The sequence below is a fragment of the Eretmochelys imbricata genome, chromosome 24 (assembly GCF_965152235.1).
Source record: "Eretmochelys imbricata isolate rEreImb1 chromosome 24, rEreImb1.hap1, whole genome shotgun sequence".
NCBI classification, from domain to species: domain Eukaryota; kingdom Metazoa; phylum Chordata; order Testudines; family Cheloniidae; genus Eretmochelys; species Eretmochelys imbricata.
The window spans coordinates 10,670,265-10,689,288 of NC_135595.1; the positions used below are offsets into that span (position 1 = coordinate 10,670,265).

Consider the following 19,024-nt stretch of genomic DNA (forward strand, 5'->3'; position numbering starts at 1 on the left):
TACCTAACTGTGTTTATACGTGGGGAACGCCCACCAGACAAAATGCAATCAGCCTGGATGGGCCATTAGGGGGAACACTAGGACTTTGAAGATGCTAATCTCCCACTTTCCTGAGAAGTTTCCAGGGATGCTGCAAATAACCTTCACTCATGGCTGCTTTGACACTGCAGGGTTATGTGACCATGTCATCTGGTACTGGATTCCATCTTGGACTACCTTCCACTAATAGGGGGTGGGGATCAAACTGGGGAAAAAAGGATTCCCGCCATATGTAAATCCTATTTAAGGCAGGGAAGTGAGTTAATCTAGGTTCTTTCTTCACTGAATCCCCGCCCAGGATGACTGCTGGAAACATCGAAGAAACAAAGAGAAGGGGGATGGGGGGGCAGAATAGCTGAGCCCAGGCTGGAAAAGGTGTCTGGCCTTTAAGGTTAGAAATTACTACTTGTAAGCAGTTTCTTTAATGTATCAAGCTTAATTTGTGTTTTATTTGTTCAGTAATCTGCTTTGCTGTTTCCTATCCCTTATAATCACTTCAAACTTATCTTTTGTAGTTAATAAACTTGTTTTTGTTTATCTCTAAACCAGTTTGTGGAATTCATAACTGGGGGGCCAAAAGTGTGCTTATCTCTTTCCACATTGAGGGAGGGGACAAATTTCAATTATCTTACACTGTACAGTTCTCGGTGCAGCGCAAAACAATACAATTTTGGGTTTACTCTCCAGAGGGGAGTGCACTTGAGTGCTGGACAATTCCCTAGCTGAAAGCCTTTCCACGCAGTTCTTATTTCAGTGTCTGTGTCTTTCTGCAGCTGGGCGTGTCCCTACCTGTGTGTGTGCTAGAGGAGGCACAGCAGGACAGGGTGAGGGAGCCCAGGCTGCTGAAACAGGGAGGCTCAGTGGTACCCCAGTACATTAGGTGGCACCCCAGAGTGTGTGTGGGTGCGGTAACCCATCACACCCACATATGGCAATCAGGGAGACTCTGAGCAGGTGAGCGAGAACCAGCCAGCCAAGCACCTGAGAGAATGCTGGATACCACCTCAGAGGTCAGGCCCTCCCTGTCCAATGTCCCACCCCCAGCCGTGGCCATCCCTGACGCTTCAGAGGAAGGTGATATAAAACAAAACAAAAAATCAGAGAATACATTGCAGGGGTAGCAGGAGAATCCTTTCCTGACCCCTACAGGCAGCCTGCAGAAATACTGAAACATGAGCTTTTAGAGACATAAGAAGTGAGCCCCAGGGCTGCTGCGCCCTGCCCCTATCATCACACGCAACCTCATCACACAATCACACTCCTACATTTGTCCAGCTCTCTCTTAAAATTGTTTGCTCCCAGCCCCCAATTCCTAAGCAGAGGCTGTTCCAGAACCTTCCCCCTCCGAGGGTTAGAAACCTTCTTCTAATTTCCAACTTGTTCACGGCCAGTTTATCCCCATTTGTTCTTGTGCCAACATTGTCCTTTAGCTTCAATAGCTCTTCCCCATTCCTGGGATCTCCTCCAACCCTCGCTGTATTTATAGAGAGCAATCATAGCCCCACTCAGCTTTCTTTTTGCTAGGCTAAACAAGCCAAGCTTTTCCAGTCTCCTAAGACAGGCCCTCCTGTCCCCTGATCATTTTAGTAGCTCTTCTCTGCACCTGTTCCAGCATGGGTGACAGGAACTGGACACAGTATTCCAGCTGAGGTCTCCCCAGGGCCTTGTACAATGGTATTAATACTTCTCTCTCCCTACTGATATGCCCTAGGATTGCATTTGCCTTTTTCGCTGCTGCGTATCATTGGTGGCTCATAGTCATCTTGTGATCAACACACAGCCAGGGCTCTCTCCTCCTCCTGCTTCCAACTGATGAGGCCCTGGCTGGTAGTAGATATTCTTCTGATTAGACCCTAAGTGCATGACTCTGCACTATTGAACTTCCTCCCATTTCTGTCACTCCTGGCCTCAAGGTCATCCAGATCTTCCTGCCTATCAGTCCAGCCCTCCTCTGCATTAATGACGACACCCAACTTCGTATCAGCAGCAAGTTTCAGTAGCACACTCCTACTTTTCTTGCCAGGGTCATTACTACAAAGACTGGCCCCAAGAGCACTCCTTGAGAAACTCCAGTAGTCACCTCCCTTCAGTCCAATAATCTCCCTTTTAGCACAACCCATGTCCCCTGACTTCACTAACAGTGTCCCAGCTGGCACCCAGTCAAATACTTTGCTGAAATCCAAGTATGTTGGATCTTCTGCAATTCCCTTATCTGAAAAAAAAAAAAAACCCACCAGTTATTTTCTCAAAGGTGGCAATCGGTTAGTCTGGCATGATCTCCATAGGGTTAACCCTTGTTGCATTACATCCCCTCTAGAGGGTGACCAGATGTCCTGATTTTATAGGGACAGTCCCGATATTCGGGGCTTTAGTCTTATATAGGCGCCAATTTACCCCCCACTTCCTGCCCTGATTTTTCACACTTGCTATCTGGTCACCCTACCCCTTTACCGCCACAAAGTTATTTTTTCCTTCACCATTTGTTCTACAGCCTTGCCTATTACTGAGGTCAGACGAATACGTCTGTATTTGCCCTGTTCACTCCCTCCCTCCCCGCACCCCTTCTTAAACACAGGCACAGCGCTAGCTACTCTCCTGTCACACAGTACCACCCCCGCACAGATTAAATATCCTTGCTGCCAGATTAGCAGTCTCAGGTGCCAGTTCTTTCAGAAAGAAACGTTCCCCTCCCCAACATGTCCTTACAGGGCCCCATAGGGAAAAGTGGAGCCTTTGAGCAGGAGCCCAAGGTGTCCCTGTCCTGGGCAGGGATTACCATGGATGAGCCTGGTTGTATTGCTCTGTACAGTTGGCTAGGGAGAGCGGGATTCAAGGAGTGGGGAGAAGGGCGTATGCGCTTGCAACTCCTCCCCACAGGTGTCTGTGCTCTATTCCTTGCCCCTTCATTTCCCCATTCAGCAGATCCCCCACCCCATCGAGACAGACATGGAGGACAGAGCCAGGGAAATTGTCACCACCTTTATTCAGGGAATTTAGACAGCCCATTGTGTACAATCAGGTTCTGCCAATGGGGGGGGGCAGGGGGGAAAATCACACCACGGAGTTGATAGCTGCCAGTGTTGCCTTGGCAATCACTTCTGCTCCAGCTCCCCCTCGTAAGCCCAGGTACCCGGAGGGCCCCGCTGGGCAGCACCCTTTCAGGATTTGGAAGCAGCCAGCAGGGTTTTCACAAGCCGCTCTGAGGGAGTCTGCATTCTTAAGCTTAGCCAGGGCCAAGTTGAGCTGCTCCCCTAGAATGCAGTCCCCACCTGTCACCCTGGCAGCTGGCAGAGAGAAAGGTACAGATCTGAGTTAATTAACACCGGGTGTTTATTAGAGAGTTGGATGAGGGAGAGGAGAGACAGCTGTGTGCAGGTGGCAATTTATTCTGTGTTAGCTTCCCTCGCAGGGGGCTCAGTGCAGATGCCTTTAAGCAGGTGTTTGGAGAAGTTCAGTGGGGGAGCTCACAGGCACATACTGCGTGGGGCCTGCAGGCTGGATGGTAGCTGATAGCAAATCCAGCTGGGCAGCGTAAATTCTTGACAGATTTCAGTCCCTGGGAGGCCTGGTCTCATTATTCAGAGGGGATCAGTGGTCAGAGGAATCTGACTTGCAGTAGAGAGATAACTGGATGCAGCAAGCTGTCACTGGGGACCAGGGCAGTGACTGTGTTGGCACGCTGGGGTCTAGAGTTTGGGTCTGAGGAAGGGGACGTGCAACGTATGCGCCACCGCTGGACGGAGTTAGACAGCGGCTGCTCCAGCAGAGACGGCCACTGGCAGGGCACCGGCCTTTAGGAGAAAGCCCTTGCCCGCTGAAACCAGAGCCGAGGGGAGTGAGCGTGAGAAAAGGAACAGAGAGTTCAGTACAGGCCTGGCTCCCCCTTTCAGCAGCACCAGTGAGCGCGTGTAAGTGCTGCTAATGGCACAAGAGTGACAAAGGCCCTTTTAGGGCCCCACAACCCTAATACACTTACACTAAGCTGCTCATCTACCCTGCAGGAACTCTGCAGCGAGACCTCTCCAGCTCCACCTCCCCTTTCTGCCCTCAAGCCAGCGCTGCCCACCTGGGCTGGCTCAGTCACTAACAAAGCCTGTGCGCAGGGGAGGCTGAGACCAGCCCAGGAGTTTGCTCAGCTTCTGCAGTACTCCCTAGAACCAGCAGTGAGACCCCCCCAGCCCTGCCTGTCATAGGGGACCGGATGCAGCAGGAAGAGACTTGGATAAGAATCTCTTGGGCCGAGGGGACTGGTTATCCCTTTGAATGAGGATTAGATTTCAAACCACACAGTCAAAAGACAATTGCTCCCCCCACCCCCACCGTGAGGGGCCCCTGAACAGCTGGGGCCGCTCCACCAGGACTCCAGCACCCCAAAGGCTAATTATAAAGAATGAGAGCACCAGTTTGGGGGACTCCTAGCCCGGAGGCACCAGGGAGGAACCACGTGGTCAGAGCACTCCAGGCGTCTCTGCAGGGTGCACTCTCTCGTCAACTGGCATCTCCTAAGACTTTCTGAAAGTCACAGACTGAGGCCATCCTATCTGGATTTTTAATTATATGTTAAAGAACCCGGCATGCTCTAGGCACTGCAGCATTTCCAGGGGGCTGTCCCCCCAACCTACACCCATCACCCCTTCCTATTGGTCGGCTGGCGTGGGTGGCAATCACATGATTCGACACTGGTCCCCTCCGGCGCTGGCTGTGTCTGACAGGTTGAGTCCATCGAGGTCAAAGTTCAGCCCAGGTGGCTGGGGAAAAAGGAGGGGAAGGGTTAGCACGTGGGAAGGCATGGCATGGCCACCCGCTGTCCGGCTTCGGTGCGACTAGGCCGGAGCCTCTGGCTGTGAGCCTAGTGCTACAAGAGGTGCTGGACAGACGGCATGTGGGCAAGATGTTAGAACCCAGGAGCCCGGAGTCTGGCTCTGCTGCTGGCTCAGTGCAAGACTACTCACACTCACGTCGCGTCTGTGGCTCCACTTCCTTTCGCCCCAGTAGGTGGGGGGTAGGGGCAAGAGTAATACTGACGCACCTGGGAGCTACCAGGCCTAACCTGTTGGGCACTTGGACGGAAGAGGCTCTATCCATACAGCAGGTGTGACCTGGGCAGTGGCAGTACAAGCTCCCCATGCACACCTGCACCCGCATCAGCTGAAGTCCTCATCCCACCTAGGTACCCACTGCAAGAATCTAACCCCCATTCGTAGCCTGTATTGGCCTCCAGCCAACCATGAGCTAGACAGACATGACATCAGAGAGCTGGGCAGATGGACCAGCTGGGGGTGGGGGTCAGCACTGTGCCCAGGTTGCACTCCAGCAGGGAGATGGTCCAGTACGGACATCAGTTACATTCCCGCTGTAATGGAAATCCTGATGCCCCCCTTCTCCAACCAGGAGCATGCAGGTTCAGCGGCCTCCTTGTGTCACGCTGGTCGCCTAGCTGCCCATGGCACACACTGTCCAGCTGCCTCAAACCACCCACCGTTGCCTCCCTTCCGTCCCAGCACCAGGGTAGCATTCCACCCCACACTGGTACCAGGCCTTTATGGACCTGCCTGCCTACAGGAAGTTACTCATTACTCATATTCAAGTGGGCTGGGTGCTGTGCAAACACTAACACCATCCTTCACAATTGTTTTACAATCTAAATAGTCACAGGGTGGGAGGGGAAACTGAGGCACAGAGCCAGGAAGCAATCTGTCCAAGATTATACAGCAGGTGGCAGAGCCAGGAACAGAACCCAGCTCCCCTGACTCCCTATCTGCTAGGCCACACTGCCTCTTAGAAAGAACTGTCCGGAGTACAGCTTTAGTGACTGCAGAGGATCTCTGGCCACTGCGCAGAGTGGACCTATGTGTTTTTATTGCCTTAATAAAGGGTTAGAGTACATCAGAAGGGAGTGTAAGCGACCCTTCTTCGCAGAACAGCTTCCCCCCCACCCCTTCTGTTCCTGCAGCCTCCCTTTATGCTTCACTTATTCCTCCAGCAGAGGTGAGCAAGCTGACAGCCGTCCCTCCCTCCTGCCCCCAGGCGGGATGACCTTTTGCTCAGCGCCTGGCCTGGCTCCCCTCCCAGACTTGTTGCTCTGCAGCCTGCTAGCCAGGGTCCACTGCTGACATCCAACGCTGGGAGCTGCCCCTGCAAGGAGCTTCCATGGCCCTCTCCTTTAGTTGGCAGAAACCCAGCAGTGACACACACACACATAGACACACACACACGCCTCTGCCCCCAGCAGAGCTGCTAACGTGCCATCACGAGAGAAGTTGCACTTCCCAAAAGCCATCTGGGGTGCCAATGACATAGCAGCTCTGCCTGCAGATCGGGACGTCGCCACCTTACCACACAGCGACGTCGCAAGGCTGTGCCTGCAAAGTGCTCTAGGCTGCTACCAGTGTGAATATCAATAAAGCATTACATGCCGTTAATTGTCACTGTGCTATCAGACAGAGTTCAGCAGCTCCTCCTGCTTCAGCTCCTGGGCCAAGTTGGTTTGGGGAGGAGTGTGGAAACACCAGCCAGCTGTCCGCCCTCTGAGCACCAAGCCGCAGGACACACCCATCTCCTCAGGGTGTGTGAGAGGGGGAGTCGGAACAGTGGCTGTATCCCTGGCCCCTAGGAGTGGCCCTACATCACAGTCTGGGCAGTGCGGTGCGAGAAGCAGCTGGACTGGGCACTTACATGGTGACATTGACCTTCCAGGAATTCTGCTGGCTTCCTTCAGGACCTTCCCACACCCAGGTGGCTGGGTTAAAGCTGTCCTGACACAACCCCAAGCCTCTGCAATCCAGGTGTGCTGGGCAATTTCTGGTGCACTGATAGGGAGATCTTCAGGGATCCTCTCCTGCACCCCTTCTCCCACCCCACAGCCATATGATCCAAGGGGAGGGAACAAAGTCCCATCCAATCACAGCGTAACATGCCAAGATCTCATGGATTTTATGCAAACAGAGAAAGGTACTAGCCAAGCAGGTGTTTCCCTAGCCAGTTCTCCACATGCTCTGTTTGCTCCTGGAGAACTCTAGGGAATTAACAGCTAAGCAGAGAGGGGCTCAACGAGCAAAGCTCAGATCCTGATCCAAATGGACCCTAAGGTTTTGCTTTTCAGACAGGAGGGGTGATGTCACGTCTCAGCCCAGCTGCTAAGTGCTACGCTTACAAATAGGCAGGCTTTGAAATGTACTCTGTTCTGATCCCCAGGAATGCACTCCTAAGGCGGCCTTGAATTCCTACTGCAGTAAAGCCACAAGCTCACAGCTTCCTCGCTCTGGCTGCCAGAGATCCTGACACTTGGCACCCAGCCCACTGTGCATGGGCTCCGCAGCAAGCCCTGGCATGAGGGTACCTTCCAAACAGCCTGGGCCAGCCTTGCCCCCAAATCCTCTCCCAAGAACCCCCATCACACCATGTGGATTTGGGAGCAAAACAGGCAATGGACAAAGTAAAATCTATTGCTCCAGGTAGATTATGGTCAAGAAACTGACAAGGGATGTAGGGGAAGATCCATGTTCTCTCAGAACCAAAGTCCTTCTAAGCATGTCTTTCAAGGCAAAGTACCACCCCCTTCACCTGTGCTAAATGAGACTCTCCATCTTCCAGTAGTGTAGCACCTATGACACACTGAGCAGTTCTCATTCAAGCCAGCAGAGGGCAGTGGTGCGATGCATAGCATTGTCCCTGTTTTGGAGGGCTAAACTGAGCCATGGACAGGTTAAGAGTGTCTCCCAATCAGCAAGAACCTGGAATAGGCCTCCTGGGTCCTATTCCTGTCATACCTCCTTCCCCAAAGGAATTCCAGCTCTCCTAGGAGAGGGACAAGGTGCTAGACCTCAGAGTTTTATGCTGCCTAGACAAGAGCTATAGCATTAGACCAATCGCAGCACAGGCAGGCAGAGGACAAGCAGTTAAGGGGTTAAAGATTACATGGCTTGGGGAACATAATTCCCCTCCACCCTCAATGAGGCTGCAGCTCCGTGGTCAGTGAAGGGTTAAGAACAGCCTATTCTCAGGCAACGTATTGTGCCAGCGAACAGCTCCTAGAGATTGTTTTTCCACCCAGCGTCAGCTGCTCTGTAATGCCCAGTTAAGGGGAAGAGCCAGGGGCTGATTCACGGCTGTTTTGGAAGTCGCAGACATTTCAAAATGTCACTGCACCTGTCGCGCTCGCAAACAGATTGTTGGGCTCCTGGGCTCTGTTAGTGCTAGGGCCTGCCAGCGACCAGCGCTAAGCCCCACACATAGCATTCCACAGGGGGCACCTTTTCCTACCCCCTCCAGGTATCACTGGCAACAGGAAAAGACTCCGAGGAAGATGAGAGCTGAGCATGGGATCAGAATCCAGGAGGACATGGGGTTTAGCGCACAGCTGGCTTTCTCCCCATCCCCACCCCCCTAGTTAGGCCCTCTTCTGTGAGAAAGGGCCCCAGGCAGAAACTCCCCCGGCGGGAAGGCTGCAGGGAAAGCGGTTGTCTCAGCACCTGGGGAAGCCCAGCAAACTGGAGCGCAGAGAGCCTTCGAGAGCAATTCACTGCACAGCTAGAGCCCAGGGGAGAGCCAGCAGTCCCAAACTACTCCAGAATGGCCATGGCCTGGTCTACACACACCTTTCATACCAGTATAACGATGCCAGTTAAACATGTGAGATTTTTACAAATATAGTGATACCAGCACAGCCCCTAGTGGAGAAGTCTGGTCTAGAGGTACCTTCTTCTGGAATAGTTTCTTCCCCTTCCCTTCTGGGCATAGGCTACACTGGGATAAGCACCTTTATACCGATCTAACTGCATCCGCACTACTAACTAGACCTGGACAGTTAAGCACTACAGCTTGTGTGCAGACAAGCCCTGTAGCAGCCTCCCAGGGGCATGAGCTCTAACAACGCTGCAGTGGGGCTGGAAACTTGCTCATCTGCTCCAAGGATGTTCCAGAGCTCTCCCACTGCCAGCGCTGGTGCGAATGGTGAGAGCACGAGTGCAGACCAGCTGCCAACACTTCTACCAGCTCGCTCTGACAACGCCATGAAAGGGCAGAGCGATCCCTCTGAACTAGTGCTCCTGGCACTGAGGGACATTGCAGGTGCTAGACCAACAGTAGGCAAATGGCCCAACATGCCCAGTGCAGAGACACCTAGGAGCCTTGTAAGGAGCCAGCTCTGGCAAGGGAGAGCTTGTCCCATGCATATAGCCCCGCACATCCATACACCCCAGGCATGTCCCAGGCACCAGCTGTGAGACCAGGGACAGGGTCTATAGCTCAGATCTACCTGGGCCAGGCTTGGCTACAACAGATGCTGTCCAGTGTGGGGAGAAAGCCACAAACGCTGCACTGGCTCTGGATCAGCCACCTCTAACCCCAGCCCCCAGTGCAGAGCCTTGGAGATGGACTTGCCCCAGAGGCCTGCTCCCAGCTGCAGAGCCTGGCCCTCTGGGAGAGGCATGCCAATGCACGAGCACAATGGCGGTAAGGCAGCAGAGCAGTCTGGTCAGGAACAATACTGCTGGCTGCACAGAGAAGCAGAAATCGAACGCTCCGTGCAATCGAGGTCCCTGGAACCGTTTCCCAGCTCAGTGAAGCAGGGCCCAGGTCAGTGCTGGCCCAGCATGGCATCCCAACAACCAGCTTTGCTCATGTATCGGGCTCTTCATGAGTGGATCTCAAAGCACCTCACTACCTTATTACCCCTGCTTTCACAGAGGTACAGAGAGGCTGAATGTCTGGCCCAAGTTCCAGAAGGGGGTCTGTGGTGGATGGGGGAATTCCCACATCCCAGGCTCGTGCTCTAACCACTGAGCTATCCCCAGCCACTCACTCTCCCTACCAGAGGCACAAGTCTGAGTAGGGTGCACAGAAACAGCAGCTGGTGGATTTGCTCAGGAAGATTTTTCCTTTTAAAATCCAGCATCACTGTTCTCCTGGGCAGACCCACCTGATTCTTTCCTTTGGCTGGAACCAGCCAGCAGGGGAATAAGCACCACTAGGTGACAAAGGGTTACACCTGACTAATTAGGCCTCTACCTGTCAGTATAGCAGATGACTACAGAAGTGTGAATTAGTTCCCGGCAGCACCTCATCAAAGCCCTCCAGACATTAACGAAGCTGCACATGTCCCATTCTCCCCAGAACCAGTATTACCCCCATTTTACACTGGAGAATGGAGCCACAGAAAGGACTGCCCCTGGTATCAGCACATGGGTGTGGATGTGGATAAACTGGAGAGAGTCCAGCGAAGGGCAAAAAAAATGATTAGGGGTCTGGAACACATGACTTATGAGGAGAGGCTGAGGGAACTGGGATTGTTTAGTCTGTGGAAGAGAAGAATGAGGGGGGATTTGATAGCTACTTTCAACTACCTGAGAGGTGGTTCCAGAGAGGATGGTTCTAGACTATTCTCAGTGGTAGAAGAGGACAGGACAAGGAGTAATGGTCTCAAGTTGCAGTGGGGGAGGTTTAGGTTGGATATTAGGAAAAACTTTTTCACTAGGAGGGTGGTGAAACACTGGAATGCGTTGCCTAGGGAGTTGGTGGAATCTCCTTCCTTAGAAGTTTTTAAGGTCAGGCTTGACAAAGCCCTGGCTGGGATGATTTAGTTGGGGATTGGTCCTGCTTTTGAGCAGGGGGTTGGACTAGATGACCTCCTGAGGTCCCTTCCAACCCTGATATTCTATGATTCTATGGTGTCAGAGCCAGGAGTCAAACCAGCACACAGAACTGAGTTCAGATTCTAGCCGCTAGAGAGCTCTCCTTGCCAGGAATATGCAGTGGCCCCAAGGTTTCCTGTATCCCATCAAGACACTGCTTGATCCCATCGGGAAAGTCAATCCTTTCACGTCCCTGCCAGCCCAAAAGGCACTCAGCACTGATCTAGTGAGTAGCAAGGAAGTGCTGCCTTCTGTTGCTAGATACCAACCAAAGGAAAGAATAGTGGAGCAGCTAGAGAAGGGTCCAGGGCTACCTGACAGCTCTACCATCTCCCAGCAGACTCCTAGATGAGCCTGAAGACTAGAGGCCCAATCCCTTCAGGAGCAGAGGGCTCTAAATTCCCATTTGACTGCAATGGGGGCTAAGGGTGCAGAGACCAGGGCTGGGAATCAGGCCGTGTCTACAGGAGGAATGTACATTCCACACTCACCGACTCTCCAGCCAGCTCCTTGGGAGGGTGCCCCAGGTCCTGGAGCTGGAAGAGAGACAAGAGCATTAAGGGAGAGTAGCTCCAAGCAGCATGTGTCCAGCTGTACAGCCCAGCGTGAGGGGATGGCTCAGGAAAGGCAAAGCCTCGCCCCTCAGTGGCTGGATCCTGGCCCAGCAGAGGTCAGGAGTGAGCTGGGGTGTCACCAACAGTGCTTCTGTGGCCTGAGCGACGCGAGTCTGGGCTCTCAGTCTGGTTCCTAGTGGACAAATGCTCTCAAAAGCCCCATCCCAATTGACACGCCAGGACTGAGACCCCTCAGCAGAGCTCACGGCTAGAAAGGGGGTGCAGGCCCCCAAAGGTGGGCTCTAAAAGAGGACATGCTCACCTGCTGCATGAGATCCAACACCATTTCAAAGCGAGCTTTCTGCTCGGCGTCACTGTCTGTAGCCTGCTCAGCCTCGAACTGCTGGCAGATTTTACCCATGATGCTGTGCTGCTCCTGGTACTTTTCAAACTGCTCTTCAGGCAGGGTGTCACGGTGGCTGTGCAGCCACTCAGGGTACTAGGAGCAAAGGACATGGAGATATGGTGACCCTCGAGGCGGGGGTGGGGTCGTGCCATTCTGCCAGCTCCCAGCCCCTTACTTTTTCCGTGATCTCTTTGAGGGAGGGGTAGAGCACATCCTTGGACAGGAGATTCTGCATGATGCTTTGCATGATGGGTAAGATATTCCCCTCGCCGTCGCCTTCTTCCAGGCCCAGGCCTTCCATGGCTTTCGCCAGCTCTTCCTCCGACATGCTGGAGTTCTGGAGAGGGAAACCAAACCCCACAAATAAGGAGATTTACATCCAGCACATCACAGGGGTCAGAAAGAGTGCAGGCAACCAGCGCAAGGACTAGTGCACAGAGAACGTCCCTGGTAGAGGGAGGAGCACCCCCTACTATGCCACCATCAAGACAAGTGAATGCTCTCTTGTGATGCAGAAGCCAGATTGTTGTGCCCCAAACACCTCTGCAACCTGCTGCTTCCTCCTCTGGCATCTTTCAAGCTATTTCCCTTCAGGATCTCGGCCCCAGAGGAGTCAGGGTCTGGACTGGAAGTCACCTCATCTGAACTGGGTCAGAACATGACCAAGCTCCGGGAACCTCAGCAGATGCTTTACCTGTAAGTCGTTGGCATTCTTAGCCAAGCCGCTGAGCGTCTCTTTCAGACAGGAGGTGAATTCTTGTTGGGATGTTGTGTCACTTCCTGTGGAGATCGGGGGAGAAATGCTAGATCAGACAAATACTCATGTTATTACCAGGTTAAATTACGGCTCCAAGTTATTAGCGCTTCTATGTATGCAACAGAGAGAATTTCCAATAGCAGAGATGGGACTGCGGACCCAGGCGACCTTTGTAATAACAATACTTCACTTTCTCTGCTGCTCTTTTAACCCACAGACCTCAGAGAGCTTCTTTAAAGGTGCCTCGGGATTATCACACCCAATTCTGCAGGCACAGAGAGAGGACGTGACTTACCCAGGTCACAGAGCAAGGCAGAAATGGGAGAACTCAGCCCTCCAGACTCTCAGGGTGGTGCAGTGACCAACAGACCATGGTGCCTTGCTGATCAGATGTTTGCTGCTCCTTGGAAATGAGGGCAAATCTCTATACCCTTAGATCTGCAAGGCGGACTCTGGTCTCCCTGCACATGTGGAGCGAGTTGAGTCTCAAGACCCTGACAGTCACTGGGAAGAGGCTGCTTGGGGCTGTGGACAACAACATGCTCAGCTCTGTGTAAACTCTCTTCTGCCCTTTGATTAGGAACGTGAAGAGGGCATGGGTCAGGGATAAGGTTTACAGACAGAGGAAACCCAAACTCCCCATCAGCCTGTGCTCCTCTGCACCTGAACCCACGGCCCAGACATGAAAGGAAGCATTGTTTAAAGACGACAGATTTGCTTTGCATGGTTTTTTTTTTTTTTTTGCTCTCTTTAGATGCTTGTAAGGGCTGGTCTACACTAGAAAAGTTACACCAATATAACAATGCTGGTTGGGGGTGATTTTGTACCCATCAAGTTATATCAACAAAACCCATAGCATGGACTCAGTTATACTTACACAAAGGTATCTTATACAAGGACAACTGATTTTGCTTCCCGAACTGGAATAAGCATACTTAGATAAGCGTTTAAACCAGTATAACTGCATCGACCCTAGAGGGTTTTTTGTTTTGTTTTTTGCTGCTCTAGCTGTATGGGTATGAGGTAAAGTCTATGCTACAAACTTCTGCTAACATCACTGTGGTCCTCATAACAGTGCTGGCAAAAGCATCTAGGTAGATACAGTCGGGCTGGTAAAAGCATGCTGATGGTGGAATAAGCTACACCATCAAAAGCACAGGTTTGCCAGGACAAGCAGCATCCACACTAGGAGCATTAGGCTAGTACAGTTATGCTGGAATTGCTTTGCCAGTGCAGCTATGCTAGCGTAGACCTAGCCAAATTAAAGTAGTAAAGGTTTTCTAGAGCAGCTACGCCCTAAGCTTTTAGCAGCTCTGCAAGGCTTCGAAGTGAACAAACTCCATCTCAGTATTATGTGCCAGGACTGCATGTTTTCTACTACAATTATTCCTGGCCCTCTCTGGCATGACAGCAAGCATCACTAAGTGAAGTGGTAGTGGTTTGATTTTTTTTTAATGCTCCATTTTAATACATTCCTCTCCTGGTGTTATTTGTGGTCAGAAGGAGTTGGGCTTCGAAGCATACCTTAGGGTCAGATTCAAACAGATTCTTTGTAGCATGGGTAAGTAATCTGAGTTTGCACCATAAAAGAAGATATCTGAATATTGTTCCTTACAGAGGAAATCTCATTCACAGAAATCATGTGGATGGATTACACAGTGAAACTGACAGCTGGCAAATCCAAAACTGATAAAAGGACACTTTTTTTCACATGAGCCATGGATACTGGGTAGCAGTGAGTTCCACAGACTATCACTGAGGCCAAGAGTTTAGGGAGAATCAGAGACGATAAGACTTTACATGGATAATGAGCATAGCCAGCGTTAGACTAGTAAATATTTAAAAATAACATTTTGCAAGGGCTATTCACCCTCTGCACAAGCCAGTCACTGACTGTTGGGCTCAGGAGCTAGCTGTGCATGGGACAGGCTATCCCATAATTGCTGGATTTCTTGCACCGTCCTCTGAAGCAGCTGGTACCAACCGCTGTTGGAAACACACACTGCACCTAATGGCCCCAGGTTGGGCCACTCCCATGTTCCTAACCCAAGGCCCTAGACTGTCCCTTGGTTTCATATATTTCACTCTGCAAAAAAACTAGTGGAAGTTTTCCCCCTCAATGGCAGCCGGAGGAGTCAAGGGCTGATGGGTCATAGAGCCAGAACTCTCCTCTTCCCATTCTGGTCAGGGTGGATGGACCTTAATGAGGCAGCACATGAGATGCTTGAGCAGCCACTGCCTGTGCTGGACAATTCATACTACAGCGAGTTTTACAATGCTCCCCTGAAGCCATCTGATTGTCTCACAGCCCACCAACCGTCAGTTAAGCCCCTCCGTGCCACGGAGAGGTAGCAAGGTATCACCTGGAGAAGCAACTACCCTGTGGCCACCCAACGAGCCAGTGACAGAAACCAGTGTCCTGACTCCCAGGCCCCTGTGCTAACCCACTGGACAGCTAACTCTCCTAATGTTAAATCCAGATAGCTCCCCCTCCAGCAGACTCAACGCCACGCAAAGGGTAACAGTGCGACACCCGCTCCTCACCAACTCTGCCAGCGGCCTCTGACAGCTTCTGGAACTGCTCCACCAGGTGGGGTTCTTCCTCAGCTAGCTCCTTCATGGCCTTCTCAAACTCTGCTGTGGCCTGCGCCGCCAGCTCGCTGTCAAACAGGTCCTGGAAGAACTTCTCCTGGGAGGCAAAGAGGGAGTGCTGGAAGGAAGCAAGCAAACCATGGCGTCACAGAGCTCTGTGCCCCACTCAGAACAAAATCTTCCCACAGGGACCATGAGATGCAAATGGGTGTTCCCTGGGCACCTGGGCAGGACCAAAGCCCAGGAAGGACCACAGGACAATTCCAGTGCTGATCCAAGTTTGCCAAGTCTGTGAAACGGAGCTGAGTCTCCTGGTAACAGGTTCCTGCACAATTGCTGTTCTGCTCCCAGGAATGGGAAACACAAAGACACAGCAAGAACAAAGACTTGTAAAAACAGAATAAATCAAAGCATTCAAAGTGTTCAGGCTGGGTTCGAAATTGAGGTAGAGATTTGGACCTTTTTACAGGCAGGGAAGTTCAGGCCCAGAGGGGAAGCGACTTGCCTGTGCTCATGTAACCCACACACCTCCTGGGTGTGGTGTTCTGTCCCATTCAGTGGCACCGAGAACACTCAGCGAGAGAGAGATTATGAGTGTTCTCTACAGCCTTAGCTAACAGCCATATGGCTTTTAGCTCATTCAGCAGAGGCTAATGCATTTAGCTCCAGAGATCCCAGGTTGGATTCTGCCCACCAATGACCGGGGTCTGTCAGTGTTACAGTCACACAGCAAGTCAGTGACAGACCTAGGAATTGAAGCCAGGAGCTCTGACTCCAAGATCCCGCTCTAGTCATTAAAATCCCTCCAAAAACATGGTCCCAACTACAGCTGTATCTGGGTAAATCACAATAATCAGAAACAGTGACCTTTGCAATGAATGGTCCCAGACTAGCCCAATCCCCACCACCTCCACCCACTAGGAGTGCCCTTCCAGCTACTGAACTGGACTGAACAGAAGCAGCTTCCACTGTGTCCTGACCAATCCATAGGAAGCGTGAATTCCAGACACAAAGGGCTGGACCCCGAACAGCCCTGCCACATGGCTCCCAAGGCCTGATTCTGTGGATGGGCAACAAGAACATTCTGGCCAATCACAACCACAGTGACAGGAATCAAGGACAGGCAGTTCCTGAGATAGCAGAGTTCTGACCAAGCCACTCTACTCATCCCCCAGAGAGAGACCAGCAGTCAAAGCTACAGCCCTGATTGGCCAGCATATTTGGGAGGAAGGCTTGGTGGAATGGGGAGTGGGGACAGAAGGGGACGCCAAGAATCCCCAGACAAGAGCCCAGCCCACAAGAGCAAGGGACTCTACCAGATCTGTAAAGCAAGGGGAACTTCTCCCCAAGCCCTCTCCACCCTGCACTCAGATGGACTTTCCGAGCTCATACTTGGGCTGCATCGCCTGGCGACTTCTCAGAGCTGCAGGCATCCCCCGCTCCAGCAGCAGGGGCAGGCGGTGGGACCGGTTTGGTCTTCTCAAAATCACCGAGTGCACCTTAAAGACAGAAGCAGGGAGAGTTCACTTGAGTGGCTATAACCATGCAGGCCCCAGAAGAGAGGGAGACAGGAGGGGTTACACCAAGCCCACTAGGAAGCCGAGGCAGCCAACCCAGGGAAAGCCATGCACACTGTGACAAGGAGAAAGCATTTAAGATGCTCATGCTGCAGTGAGGGTGGGTCTATACAGCATTCTGGAGCCAGCCTCCTAGCCTGGGTTGACAGACTGGGGTTAGCAGGGCTCACCCTAGCACTCTAAAAATAGTTGTGTAGACAGCTGTCAGCCCGGGCTGGGAGGCTCGCTCCAAAATACTGTGTAGACACATCCTTAGAAGCCTCAGACAGCTTATACGGAGTCATACTTGACCTTTAAACCCATTGGCTTGCCAGCCACTACCCTCATGGCACAGAGCATTCCAAATCCTAGAGTTGCTACAGTTGAGGGTGGAGGGAGATGAACGTCCAGTTCTCATCCTACGCGTGGTACTTTAATTTACGCACACTGCTGCATGGCAACATGGCCATAATCCCTGCAGACCCAGTTTTGTGGGGCAAGTTCCCCCTCTACCCAGGGCTCAAGATGATGCACTGACACAAGGCACCAAGATGAGGGGTGGTTAAAGGGACCCAATGAGGTGAAATTTAACCCGACATTCAGATTTTGTGAAAGATGATTTTTTTAAAAAAATCTGAGAGCTAGTGAAATATTTAAAGTTCATTTTTAAAAAAATGATTTGTTTGAACCAAGCTGTGTGGCACGAGGCTGGCACCAGAAAACCTCAAAGGAAATCGGTCAGAAACTCACGACGAACCAGAAGTCCACCTGACTGCTTTGCATCAATATTCAAATTGAGAGGCGTGCAGAACATTAACCAGGAGCATAAAGTATGAGAAGGAAGTCCTGAAAGCACGTTTACCTTCACCACCACTGGCTACGGACTTGACCCCAAGGAGAGCAGGACTATAAATGAAGCCACCAGGTATTCAGTGTTTGCGGAACTGGGCCCTAAATTCTTAGCATTCATTCAGTTTAGCGATCGATCGGCGATGTTACTACCTAGCCGAGAAAACTTTTTAGTACTATACTTTAGTGTGACAGTGTCCCTTTAAGGATTCACAAATTCTTGTAACAGCAATCTGGGTCCAATCTTAGATTGTGTTGCAAACATAAAGAAAGTTAGTGAATTGACATTTACAGTGTGATCTCTGCTCCCGGCTGACTATGAATTACCCAGATCCTACTATTTGTTACCTTGTTTCCCCCAACACAAATTGCCTGTTTGTCTCATCCCCGCTTTATGCCTTGGCTTTTGGGTTGTAAGCTCTGTGGGGCGGGGGCTGCCATTTTTTATACAGAGCACCAGGACAATGGGGCTCAGTCTGGTTAGCCTCTGGGCCCTACTGCAATATAAAATAAACCACCCCCACCAATGCCAACAATAGAAACCATTGAAATGCCACTGCCTCTGGGGTGAAGCTTGGCAGCTAACAGCCACTTAAATAAACTTAAGACAAATGAGGGACAAAATATCTTGTATGTAAATGAAGCCACAAGGAAATCTGAGATGACACCCTATAATCAGCTAAGCAGCATCTCAGCCCCAGTAGAGTAAATGGCCAGGCTCTTGTGAAAATGCCAGGGAGTCCATAACAAGCACAGATAGCTGGGAACTTTCACCTCTCTTCCAGAGGACACATCCCTCTGACCAGCTCTCCCCGCCCTTGCACTGCCTGCAAGAGAACTGGGAAGAGAGTCACCCACTGCATCTTCCCTGAAGTTTCCCAAACGCAGATACTGACAGAGGCCAACCGGGCAGTTTGAGAGAGCCAAGTGGGTCAAAGACCAGCTGTTGTTGACCATCAGGGCTGGAAGGGGCCTCAGAAGGTCATCTAGTCCCACCCCCGACTCAAAGCAGGACCGATCTCCAACTAAATCCTCCATCCCAGGTTCGAACCCCTACCCCAGGCACAGACCAGGTTCCCACAGTCCTGAGCAATCACTGTAATTTCTACCCCAGTAGCCCCCAGTTAGGGGTCCGGGCCACAATTCACCCCATCTTATGTCCAAGACGACGTTTATTTACCACAGTTTTACACACCCGCTCCCCACAGAGTCTTAGCGGACAGGCCCATCACCCCTGAAATCCCAGCCGCAGCACAAGGAGCAGCCCGGGGGCAATGAAGGGCGCAGCAGGGGACCCACCCCAGCCTCACCGGCTGCTCCAGCCGCTGCCGGGGGGTTGAGCCCCTTGGGCCTTGCGGGCTGCGAGCACAGCGAGGCGGGGCGTCTCACGGGCACAGGCACTGGGGACAGGGGCCCCCGAGGCCCCTCTAGGGTCTAGACACCCGCCTGCCCTGTGACGGGGTCCCCAGGGAGGGAAGCCCCCTAGGAGCCCCGCCAGACCTCCCCGCCCCCTTACTGTCCAGCAGCTCGTCCAGCTCCCGGTCCGGGCCCGCCTCCCCGGCGCCCGCCGCCGCCATCTTCCGCAGCCACCGCCTGGCCCGGCCGCCTCCTGCCGGCGCGGGGCGGTGCTGATCGGCCCG

General features: G+C 52.2%; 1 protein-coding gene across 3 annotated transcripts; it reads right to left on the minus strand.

Moving 5' to 3' along the window:
* Positions 1–297: 297 nt before the first annotated feature.
* Positions 298–19,024, minus strand: PEX19 (peroxisomal biogenesis factor 19). 3 transcript variants are annotated; one of them, XM_077840819.1, is made up of 9 exons: positions 18,901–19,024; positions 16,372–16,478; positions 14,932–15,097; positions 12,325–12,410; positions 11,806–11,967; positions 11,547–11,723; positions 11,162–11,206; positions 4,729–4,787; positions 298–2,253 (listed from the first exon to the last, which is right to left on the minus strand). In XM_077840819.1, exons 1-9 carry the CDS (start codon positions 18,959–18,961, stop codon positions 1,893–1,895), a joined length of 1,224 nt encoding a protein of 407 aa, XP_077696945.1. In that variant the 5' UTR covers positions 18,962–19,024; the 3' UTR covers positions 298–1,892. The 3 variants fall into 3 exon arrangements, with proteins under 3 accessions (XP_077696945.1, XP_077696944.1, XP_077696943.1); XM_077840818.1 differs by lacking the exon at positions 298–2,253 and having other exon boundaries at positions 3,006–4,787; positions 14,932–15,076; XM_077840817.1 differs by lacking the exon at positions 298–2,253 and having other exon boundaries at positions 3,006–4,787.